This window comes from Chrysochloris asiatica, unplaced genomic scaffold, assembly GCF_000296735.1.
Source record: "Chrysochloris asiatica unplaced genomic scaffold, ChrAsi1.0 scaffold00099, whole genome shotgun sequence".
NCBI classification, from domain to species: Eukaryota; Metazoa; Chordata; class Mammalia; order Afrosoricida; family Chrysochloridae; genus Chrysochloris; species Chrysochloris asiatica.
Window position 1 is genome coordinate 10,960,570 of NW_006408617.1, and position 11,714 is coordinate 10,972,283.

Here is an 11,714-nt window from a genome sequence, read left to right on the forward strand (position 1 = left end):
ACATAATCAACCAACCAACTTCCTCTCTACAGATAACAAAAGTTACATATGTGACCCTAAAACCAGAAGAATTAGATGGCACCTGGCTACCACTACCAACTGCTCTGAAAGGGATTATTATATTAGAAGGCCTGAATGTTGTTGTTGTTGTTAAGTGCCGTCGAGTCGGTTCCGACCCATAGTGACCCTGTACAGGGTTTCCGAGGGTATAAATCTTTATGGGAGTAGAAAGCCTCATCTTTCTCCTGCGGAGCGGCTAGTAGTTTCGAACCATTGACCTTAAGGTTCACAGCCCGATTCGTAACCACTACGCTACCAGAGCTCCTTAGAAAGGCCTGAAGAGAGTGAGAGAAAATGTAGAACAACAACAAATCATTAAAAAAAAAAAAAAAGACCAGGTCTATAATGAACTCAGCCCCCATGGCTCTATTAGTAGATAATGCTTTGGGGGCAGCACTCGTGAAGTAATATACATCATAGAATGGCCAGGTATCAGATATTTACCCAAGGACAAGGTTCAGAAAGGTTGGGAAAGAAGGAGGAATGGAAGCAATGGACTACTTGATGCTGCACTGAGGGGATTACAATCATTGAGATGAAACAGAGTGGATGATTTATTGAATATAAAACTGAGGATCGGTTCTGTAAAGTTTCACTCAATTCACAATAAAAAATTCACAATTTTAAAATTGCATATACAATTTCCTTATATTCATGAAAGAAATTATCGGATGTTGGAGCCTAGAGTGAATTCAAAATTAATTACCCATAATCTTGGTTCATTAGAAAACTCAACATCCCCTGGAGACCTGAAGTTCAAGGTGTGCCCAAGAGAGTGAGAGGCGCTGGGGAGAGAAGAGAGGAACTTACTTTTCACTATCTGCACATAAGAACTGGGTGCTGGAACACCTGGGTAAACAGCGGGTGCTTCCACCAAGGCGGAGAGTCTGGAAGTGGTCTGGACATTCACAGGTGAATCCTTGGCCTCCAGCTTTGATGAGGCAAAGATGAGAACAGCCACCATTGTTGATGCCACAGGGATTGTTCACTAGTGAAAATGGAACAAAATGCATGATCTCTTGCTTAAACAGAGTATTCAGCACAGACTAGTTGATTACTTACATTGACATCAAACACATTATCCTAGTTCTTAAAAACTATCAGAAGTGAGGCCTAGACACCGGTATTTGTGGCTATGGGAAAAAAACTGTGTTCCTCAAAATCCTGGGAAAGCAGATAGGAAACTTAGCTTACATCCAGACAAAAGGTAAAGTGTGAATTTCTGGTAGACACTTCAGTCTCTCATTCTAAAGGTATGAGCAACAAAAGTTTGGCCAAGAATGATGCAGATGGATACAATAAACAGTCTCCACTTATTAGGACACCATTTAGAAGTAAAGATTAATTTGAACTTTTACTAAAATGTTGTTTTTAAGTGCCATCGAGTTGGTTCTGACTCATAACAACTCTATCTGTATAGGGTTTCCAAGGAGTGACCAGTGAGTTTGAACTGCTTAGGATCCAGCACTTATTCTACAGCGTCCAAAAAGAAATACTTTGATCATGTTAATTCCCAGTCTTCCTTATGGACAAGTTTACTGTGTTTTAGGAAGACATCACAACAAAGCAGGCCCCCAAGATCTAATCCATCCCCCAAAGTATACTCTGAGCCTTTCCTAGATTATAAAATGGCTCTGAATGCATAAAGAGGAAGCAAATAAAAACCCACATTCTCGGACTTATGACAGACTGAAATGCATTACCTTCTGTGTGGTTCTAGAAAGCAGGGACAACATCTCTTTATAAAATGATATTATGCCATACATAGACATAAACTGAATGCATGATGTGGTATAATAATGATTATAATTTTCTTCAAAATAATTTATTCTCAACAGATTGAAACAAGTGTTGAGGAACAAGTGTTAATTTCTTAGATGTCATCAATAGATGTGTTATAAATGAAATGCACATATTTTTCAAAAAAAGCTTTAATGGTTAGGGCCAAAACGTCATAATTTTATACCATTTCAAAATACTTCAGCCTGCGGAGGTGGGTTTAATAACAGAAGAAAAAACACTTCAGTCCTCCTACTAAAATAAATGTGACAACATAGTGTCAAATCTCTAAAAAATAGCTTTTCCCCAAACTTCATACTCCTCAATTCTCAACATACATTTTGAAGAAAACACTGATAATAAACACCACATTCTTCCTCAATTAGGAAATTTATACTGAATGAGACAAGAATCAGAAGCAACTTTATCAAACTTCTGAATCACCCCTACTCACCAATTGGCTGCTTGTAAGGATGATACACATGGATGTCAAAGGGTCTATGTGTTATGTTCATGAGCACCATCCTAGCTGATCCATCATATTTATTGCCCTTTTCAATGGACCTTGTATTCCAATCTGTCCAATAAATAGTGTCTTCAAAAATGGTAATAGCAAAGGGGTGTGACAGTGTCCCATCATACACTGTATGCCGATAGTGGCCGTCCAAATCAGAGTACCTGGAGTTACAGGAAGAAACTGTCACTCGGTGGAGAAGATAATCTCACTGCTGCAAACACTTTAACCACTGTGCTACAAGGGTGCCATCCCATGCAGATTGATGGTGCTGGTAATTACGTACCAGAGTTGGTTCCGACTCACAGGGACCCTGAATAGGGCTTCCAAAGCTGTACATCCTTATGGAAACAGAAAATAGCCTCCTCCCGAGGAGCCACTGATAGATTCCAGCTGCTAACTTAGTGGTCAGCAGCCCAGATCATAATTCAATATGCTACTAGGGCTCCTTTCCCATACAGATAACAGCCTGGGAACCCCTATATCGTAGTTCTAGTCTGTCACACCAGCAACAACAACAACACAAGTCGCTCAAGTTCAAATCCTTCCTCCAAACCCCTAGTCCTTAAATAAGTCTAAAGGGTAATTTATAAAAGTTCAAAAGCAATGTTGTTGTTGTTATGTGCCGTGGAGTCGGTTCCGACTCATAGTGACCCTGTACAGGGTTTCCGAGGCTGTAAATCTTTACGGGAGCAGAAAGCCTCATCTTTCTCCCATGGAATAGGAAAGTTTAAATAATCCCTAATTCCTACCCACTGCTGCTTTCCTGCAGAAGTACTGCCACCATAGCAGTTGTAGGTCTAGCAGTGATGTTCTCCATTAAGCACCCTTTTGGCATTCTGTGGCAAGCTTCTTCCTAGGTTCCTAAGTCATGGGAAGAAAGTCTGCCTTCACAAGAAGAATTATCTGGGAAAAATTCCTCTAGAAGATAGCTGGTTTCTCAGTATGATCTGAGAGGAGTATTCTAGCTGAGTTAAATTACAGACTGCATAGTTAATTTTGCATACAACAGCAGTAAGGTGTTTTTTCCCAGATAAATAAATTTCTAGACAAGGTTCCCTGGAAATTTCCAAGTCTTCCCAATTACAATGTCTCATTATTGCTATGATTGTATGGCAGATGTTATTTCAAAACTACCAGACCTTAAAACCTGAACAGGAAGTGGTTCAAGCTAGTCCATAAGGAACTTAATAATGTTAGCCATGGGTTGTCAAAAATATTTTCCAAAATATAATCATTGATGGTAACAGAAAAGCCATAGGAACTTGAGGCCTTGCTTGGCTTCTGTTGATAAGAATGTATGTAAATGACCAGGACTTAATCACCATACAATTGTCCTGAGACCTTTTAGTTTTTGCACTATTTCTATAAAAAGATCCCCAGAAATCTTTATGTTTTGTCAAAATCTTATGTGTGCATCCAAACCCATACAAAATACCAATTGTGCATTCTATAAAAATATATGTCTTTATTTTTGTTGTTGTTCTGACTCATAACGACCCTGGATAGGGTTTCTGAGGAGCAGCTGGTGAATCTGAACCATTGACTTTATGGTTCAAAAATGATCTTGCGATCCATACCAGGATTCCCTAAAAGACTACCACAGTCTAACGAGGTATTGGTTGTTTAATGATGTGTATTTCTTTTCTTCCTTTTTCTTTTTTCTCAATGAATATTATGGTTTTCATTGAAGAGTATACTATTTGACTTTTTTTTTTTTTTTAATTATCCCCTTATCAGTCATTACTCCTACCTACAATACGTAGTTGTACTTATTAAATACACCCAAGTATTTTAGGAAAAACTTTTCCAATACTTTTGTTCTTTTTCAAATACTTAAATCCATATATTTGTTGGTTGCTGTTAAGTGTCATCGAGTCAGTTCCAACCCAATAGTGATGCTGTACAGGGTTTCTGAGGAGCTGCTTGTGACTTAGAATCGCTACCTTGCAGTTGAGTGATTTATTCTACACCAGGACAACTGGTACCATAAACTATGAGCTATGTGGCTCCAATTAACTGCCTATAGGCAATCTTAGTTAGCAGTGTTCTGAGTGACTTAACACACAAGCTAGTATGGGACTAATACACTGGAAACTCAACCCCTATGTTTGCAATAGTTAAACAGTTATTTTATTTTTCTCTGTATACGTACTCGATATAACCCAAATGAGCATCTGCCCAGTAGAGTCTATCATTGGTGTAGTCAATGGTGATGCCATTGGGCCACTCTATCTTGGTAGAAATAATCACAGACTTATTTGTTCCATCCATGCCTATTCTCCCAATGTACGCACGGTGACCCCAGTCGGTCCAGTAGACATACCTGTTTGAGCAAACACAGTTAGTTCCTAAAGCCAAAAGAATCTAGCAGTCAAAGACCATACCTCTTCTCTTCCCCATATAAAAAAATTGAGAGTACACTCTGTAACTGTTCTCGGAGAGGAAAGAGAGAGAACAAGGAAATAATCTATGAGAAAGTAGGGGGTGATATATGGGAAATGTCCAAGAATGAACATGATCAACCATGTATTTCAGTGGATTTGACAAGGAGAACCCAGTAAAGATGTGTTTTGACCACATAAAATAATCCCAGGAGACAATACCCATATCTTGGATGAAGAACAATTCCCCTAGGATATTCAAAGCAGAAGGTGTTGTTGGCATCCACGCAGTGCTCAGCCAACTTGCGGCGGAATCGGCCATGGAGATCAGAGACAAAGAGGCCATCCAGTGCAGCATCCAACCAATAAAGCTTTCTAAAATAGAGACCCAAGTGTTACTATTAATATTTAGCCACATTATTTCTTACTTAAACTACCTTGAAATCACAGTCACTTTTCCACCGGGTTTACTGGTCAGAAAGAGACTGGAAGAAGCTGAGACTATGGCCCTCAAACACCCTTCAGGTCAAGAATGGAAGTCCCATCATGGCCCAATTTTCCGCCAAGCAGTAGATAAGTATATAGAAGGGACAACAAGAAGAATGAAGGATGCTCATCATGGAATGGTCAATCATTCAGAATCAAAAGGCAACTTTTACCTAAGGACAATGTGGAGAAGGGATAGGAGGGAGAGTGGAGCAGAGTGGAAATAGCAACTACAGGGACAAAGTGGGTAACTTTTTTTTTTTTAGTTTTTATTGTGAAGTGAGTGAAATTTTACAGGACAGATTATCAGTTTTACAACAAATCACACATTTCATTGCAATGATTACAATGTGGGGTAACTTGTGTTGCGTGGAAGGGACTGTAATCATTGAGAGGAAACACAAAAGTGTATGATTTGTTAAGCATAAAATTGATGATCTTCTCTGTGAACCTTCACTCAATTCACAGTTAAAAAGTTAAAATACATATATATGCAAAAACCAATTGGAGGAAGGAGGAGGGGGAAAGTGTACTTTTCCTCCGGCAAATGAGAGTGGGGGAAAACAGCAAGTTGACTTTCTTGCAGTGAGGTTAATAGTAGGTGCCAGAGTGTGTGCTCCCCAGAGGGAATTCTGGGGCCACATGATGTCACATGAAGATTCTAGTTTTACTTTCTTCATGAAGCACAGGCATCTTTCCCAGTCAATAGGAAAGCTTAGAGGAAGAAGGAAGCTGAAGCAACGGGGTTATAATCTACAGTTTAAATGGTAGAGTAAAAGAAAGTTATCCAGCATAGCACCTGGCATGTAGAAAATGCTTAGTAAGTGGTTTTAAATTACAGAACACAATGAATCATCCCTCAATACAACCTCCAGAGGTAGCTAAAAGGCAAGCAATAGCAGAGCTCTTTCCTTCCTTATGAAACCCTATCCTCATAGAAAGTGTACCATAAACTCTCTTAAAATCACAATATTTTTGGTTCTGTAGATTCCCACAGCAGGAAAAAAAGAAAAAGAAAAACTCACTGTATTCACATAATGCCCCAAGTTTAAAAGATCAATTCCCTATTAAGGTGAAGAAGATATCGTTAGAATTTTTGAGCAATGTTTTCTTACCTGGTAACCCAGTCTACGGCCAGGCCTTCTACAGCTGGTAGATCATGGTTTATGACTATCTCTCGGTCTGTTGTATTCAGAAAAACTCTCTCAATGACTTTCCTTGATATATCAGCCCAGTACAATCTGTTTTCTACTCGGTCAAAATCCAGAGCCACAACATTTCCTAGTCCTTGCAAGAGGAGAGAGTAATATTCGCCATCTAAGGCTAGCTTTCTCACATAGTACCGGTTGCTAAAAATGAGATAGGGTGTGATGTTACTGTTCTGCCGGCAGCTCTTTCCATCTGCCTCACGAATGTAGCCTGGCGCACATTTACAGATGTAGGAACCCAGAGTGTTCTCACACTTCTGACTACAGACAGAGGGTGTCTCCTTGCATTCATCAATATCATCGCAAGTTCGGTGGTCAGACATAAGCTTGTAACCAGGCCGACAAGAACAATAGAAACTGGTCTGGGTATCAGTGCAGTTCTGATCACAGCCACTGATTGAAGGGTCATTGCACTCGTTAATGCCTGTAAGTAAAGGACAGTTATCAGAGGATCTAAAGTGATCAGAAATGTTACTATAGCTACTTAACATACCACCAGCAAGAATGGACGTGGAAGTCCTAGTAAGTCATAAAGGGTTGAGGGTCTGCAGTCTCTGTCCCCTTCTTCCTTTTCCCCAGTCTTCGGTCACACTCACCACATCCTCTCTCATCACTGTTGTCAGTGCAATCATCCAGGTGGTTGCAGACTTTTGCCATCTCAATGCAGTTCCCATTGTCACACTTGAACTCATGAGGGGGGCATGTGGCTTCTGGGGTCCTGCACAAATGCTCTAGCTCATCAGAGTCATCACCACAGTCATTGTCCCCATCACAGACATAGGGCTTATGAATGCAACGCCCATTTTGACAAGTAAACTGATAATCAGGGCAAGTCGGGTACGAGCAGTTCCTCTCATCACTGTAGTCCCCACAGTCATTGCGCCGATCACACCTGTGTAATAAGACCCGGGACCATGGTTGGAGAAGTTGACAAATCTCAACTATGACCCACTGAAGACTTCTCGTCTTCGCTACAGATCTGGAGGCCAGATCAACCATTTCAACAATGTAATCATCAGCCCCTCTGTGTTCCCTCCCTCAGAATCTTCATTCACAACTTTTCCAGGTGCTAGCATTAGACATTTGAGTCTAGAGTTATATAATTACATTCATTTTCCTTCAGTTGATATATTCATTAAGTACAACTTTTATAATCTTAGCGATCATTGGAGATATTCATCAGATAAAGAGGTGGCTTACGGGCATAGGCAATAATACCCCGAACAGCCATAGGATAGAAGTGTCCACCCACAACTGGAAATGCATAGAGTGACTGCTATATTGATAGTACAAATGCAGCCTCTAAAAATCACATATCTTCAAACTTGAGTAACTGGCAGTCCTCTTCCTTCCAGCCTTCATTTTAGAACTGCCATCTATCCCGAGACATGAGCTCTAGCAGGAGAACAGACTAGTTGCTGACTATGAAATATTGACAAAGGAATACTTCCTGCACGCTATAATGGGATTTAAAATTCCAGTGCTTCATGAGGACAATAAAGTTTTCATAAATTCTGTACGACTGGACTTTCTTCTCTATGTTAATCCAAGTTCCCATGAAAGTTGGATAAAGATAAGTAAACTAATGTTTGACAGTTCATAAAACAATTTATCATAGAGACATAGGAGGCACCAGAGTTGAATAGGGCCAATTCCACAACAGACCAGAACTGACATCCACAAATCCAGGGCACCTGCCAATGTGATTTATACTCAGGTGTATGCATGTAATTGTGAAGAGAGGTGTCATCAAAAGACATTGGTTCAGCCTCATTTGGTCTCCTGGGAGCTACTTAACTTTACTTTCTCTAGTTTCGATGCAATCCAAAGGTCAGTTAAGTGAGTAATCATCACATTTTTAGACACATATGCACACCATTATTCCAGTGAGCTGCTCAGGAATGACCCAATGGGAAAAACAGCCCCTGTACTACTATACCAAAAAGGGGAACACAAGAAAACCAAGGTCACCTGCTTCAAGAAAGCATTTTCTTATATCAAACACACTTTCATCATCTCCCTGGCACCCTGACCACATTATGCCTTTGATGGGTTCTGCATTGGTACAAACGCAAGTATATTACTATTAGGTACTAAAATCCTGTCCTTGACCTAAAGGTTCTTATTTATCTCCTGATTTTAAAGGAAACTGAAACCTTCCCACAGGCCACCAATGTAGTGTGGGTCCTAGGGATTGCATGTATTATGTTAGTCCTATCCCCATGGACAGCTGAGGTTTGCTGGGGAAACTTTTATCCCCAAAGCACCTGTAGGAGCTCAGGATGCAGAGTCCGTTGTTGCAGATAAATTCATTTCCCGAGCAAGATCTTCTGGTGCAGTTCTGATGTTCATCATAGGCATCATTGCAGTCTGCCTCACCATCACAGACCCAACTTCGTGGAATGCACCGCCGGAAGGGAGGAGCACTGTTCACACAGAAAAACTCTAAACTTGAGCAGGTGTGGTTCGCTGAAACCAAAGCACAGAAGACTCAAGGATCACATGAGAGCTCTAGATCACACAAGAACTTAGGAGACTCAGCATTCTGGGGATAAGAAGAAATGGGAGGGAAGCAGGTACACAGAGCAGACTGCTGCCTTGATAATTATGAATCATAAGAAAATATTTCCCAAAATTCTATTTTAATACCTTTGAACCTTAGGTTTTTGGGATTTTTTTCAGAATTAAGAAACAAACATTATAAAACATCTTAAAATTTTTTTCCCTTAAAGTTTAAGGAAACCTTTCCCACTTTGTTAACTAGACACCAAAACTGTCTTACACATTTGAGTAATGTTTAGTTTGTGAAGTGTAATCACACAAGTAGCATGTGGATAAGTATTCTTATGCCAGTTTTACAAATGAGAAGGTCTAAGTGGGTTAACTAAAAATAGAAAGAGCTAGTGCTTTTTCAACTACATTATAACTACCACCTCAAAGAGAATTACAATTAGGGTAGAGAGGAGGTACATATATCTACAAGAGTTGCCAGAAACCACTGGGAGAGCTAATTGTGAAGGCTATTGAGGCTGTTTAGGATTCTGAAGGGGTCATATTGATAGATTCTCTTGAAGGATGACAGATAATCAGAGGAACATATTATGAAGAAGTTGTAAGGTAATTGAAAACTGCGAGAAACACTGCACCAAGATAAACCGCTTCCATCACAACAACGCACCCATTCATTCTTTAAAGGTAGCAAAGACTGTCCTAAATTCCTTTAGGAAATTTTTCTCCATTCACCCTACAGCCTCTTCAAATTTATTTTTGTTCCCCAAAACCAAAGGACATTTAATATGAAAAAAAATTGTGCCCCTCAAAAAAATCCCAATGGCTACATTTATATATTATAAATCAAAGAACAGAAAGTTCTTTGGGGAAAGGTTAGAGAGACAGAAACACCTTCAGAAGTCTAAAAACCTAGATGGAGATTATGCTGAGAAACAATAGCTTCACATTTTTCTAGACTTTAATAAAGATTTCTATGATTTATTTTTTTAAAAACCCCAACAACAACAGTGGCCAACATAATTCTTACCACTGTAGACATTGTTGTTGTTAAGTGCTGTCGAGTCAATTCCGACCTGTAGCAACCCTACAGGGTTTCCGAGGCTGTAAATCTTTATGGGAGCAGAAAGCCTCATCTTTCTCCCACGGAACAGCTGGTAGTTTCGAGCTGCTGACCTTAAAGTTCGCAGCCCGATTCGTAACTACTATGCTACCAGAGCTCTTTGGCTCTGGTATTTATTGATTCATATTAGTATGAGCCAAATGCAAGAGAAAGAAAGTAAGCATTCTGCTGCCACAGAACAAGCCTGGCATGTGACCCGGAAGAGGGAGTCACTGGCCTCACTTACCACAGTTATGCCTTTCATCCTCGTCACTCATGTCTCCACAGTCATTGTCCCCATCACAGATCCAGCTGCTTGAGATGCACCTTCCATCATCACACTTGAACTGTGAACTGGGGCACGTCTGCTCATGGAACTCTGTAAAAGGATAAGCACTTGGTGAGGAAAGCTGTTCCCAGCACGGGTTGTGTAGGAAACCTGAACAACATGATCTTCTGCTTGTATGCTCTCCTATGCTAAGTCCTCCAAGGAGACCAATGCTGTGAGGTTAAAGCAATCCATCAACAGTGCAAACTATCTGTTCTGATGAGGTTTGCTATTCCCTTGCAAGTATGGTAGATAAACAATATTTTCTAAAGGGGATATGAATTACCTACTTCACACATGTCTCTACTTTGAAACCTATTTTTCAACCCAAATCACTGTGCAGTAGAAAGCCCCAACCCTAGCACTCTTCATCCCCACTTCCCTGCCCTCTTTTTCCTTTTCCTCATAGCACCATCATCTTTCATAATATGAACTCCTTGTGGGTAGGGACCTCTGTCTTGTTCAATATGTATAGATTTCAAATGATCTCACCCTTAAGCTTTAAGTGAACCATTACTGATTCAAATGTGTTTTTAATTCAACTAATCAAAGTGTCACTGGTTCATAAACATAGGGTCCCTTCAAAATACAGCTAAGACAAATTTTAACTATTAAATACACAGCGGTAAGGAGAAACTGATATGAATAGAGCAATACCTCTTACAGAAATCCAGACTTGCCTCACCTATGCACAAAGGATGTTCACTGCAGCATTGTTTTTCATACTAAAAAACTAGAAACAATCTAAATGCCCATCTGTTTAAAAAAGGAATGAGGCAGATCTGTGTTTGCCGATACGCTAACAAGATATTGTTAAACTAAAACGTATACAAACAAAAGGCAAATTGCATATATCCTTTGCTTTCTACAAAACATTCAGTATCAAGTGGAAGAAAAGAACTTAGCAAATAGCTCTAAACTATTAACCATAGAACTTCAACCTGAGAATAGTGAATTCACAGATAAAATTCTGCCAATGGTCCTAAGGAAATATTCCAAATGCAAAAATGTTTATATAGGTTAGTAATTATTGTAACACTGTTTATAATAGCTGGGGGGGGGGAGGAATGAAAGCAATATAAATGCTTAATAGAGGCACAGTTAATTCAATGATAATAAAACAACTCAATGAAGTCTTATATAACCATTAAGAGAGTACGAAGATTATATAACAGGCATCAGCAAACTTTTTATTGACCAGAGAATAAATATTTTGGGTTTGTAGGTCATGTGGTTTCTAGTGCACCTACTTGACTGTTATTTTAGCACCATAAAGTTGGTGGTTCAAACCCACCAGTCATTCCTTAGAAATCCTATACTGTGTTGCTATGAGTAGGAACCGCTT

At 39.7% G+C, this 11,714-nt stretch overlaps 1 protein-coding gene across 1 annotated transcript in view; it reads right to left on the minus strand.

The window, feature by feature from the left end:
* The window catches only part of LRP2 (low density lipoprotein receptor-related protein 2), a 191,394-nt gene that overhangs the window by 41,911 nt on the left and 137,769 nt on the right, over positions 1-11,714 (minus strand). The window contains exons 47-54 of the mRNA XM_006867037.1: positions 10,289-10,420; positions 8,699-8,900; positions 7,028-7,323; positions 6,339-6,855; positions 4,960-5,112; positions 4,509-4,679; positions 2,294-2,517; positions 871-1,048 (exon numbers count right to left, since the gene is read on the minus strand). Of these exons, the coding sequence (XP_006867099.1) occupies positions 871-1,048; positions 2,294-2,517; positions 4,509-4,679; positions 4,960-5,112; positions 6,339-6,855; positions 7,028-7,323; positions 8,699-8,900; positions 10,289-10,420 (1,873 nt within the window). The remainder of the gene's footprint in view (positions 1-870; positions 1,049-2,293; positions 2,518-4,508; positions 4,680-4,959; positions 5,113-6,338; positions 6,856-7,027; positions 7,324-8,698; positions 8,901-10,288; positions 10,421-11,714) is intronic.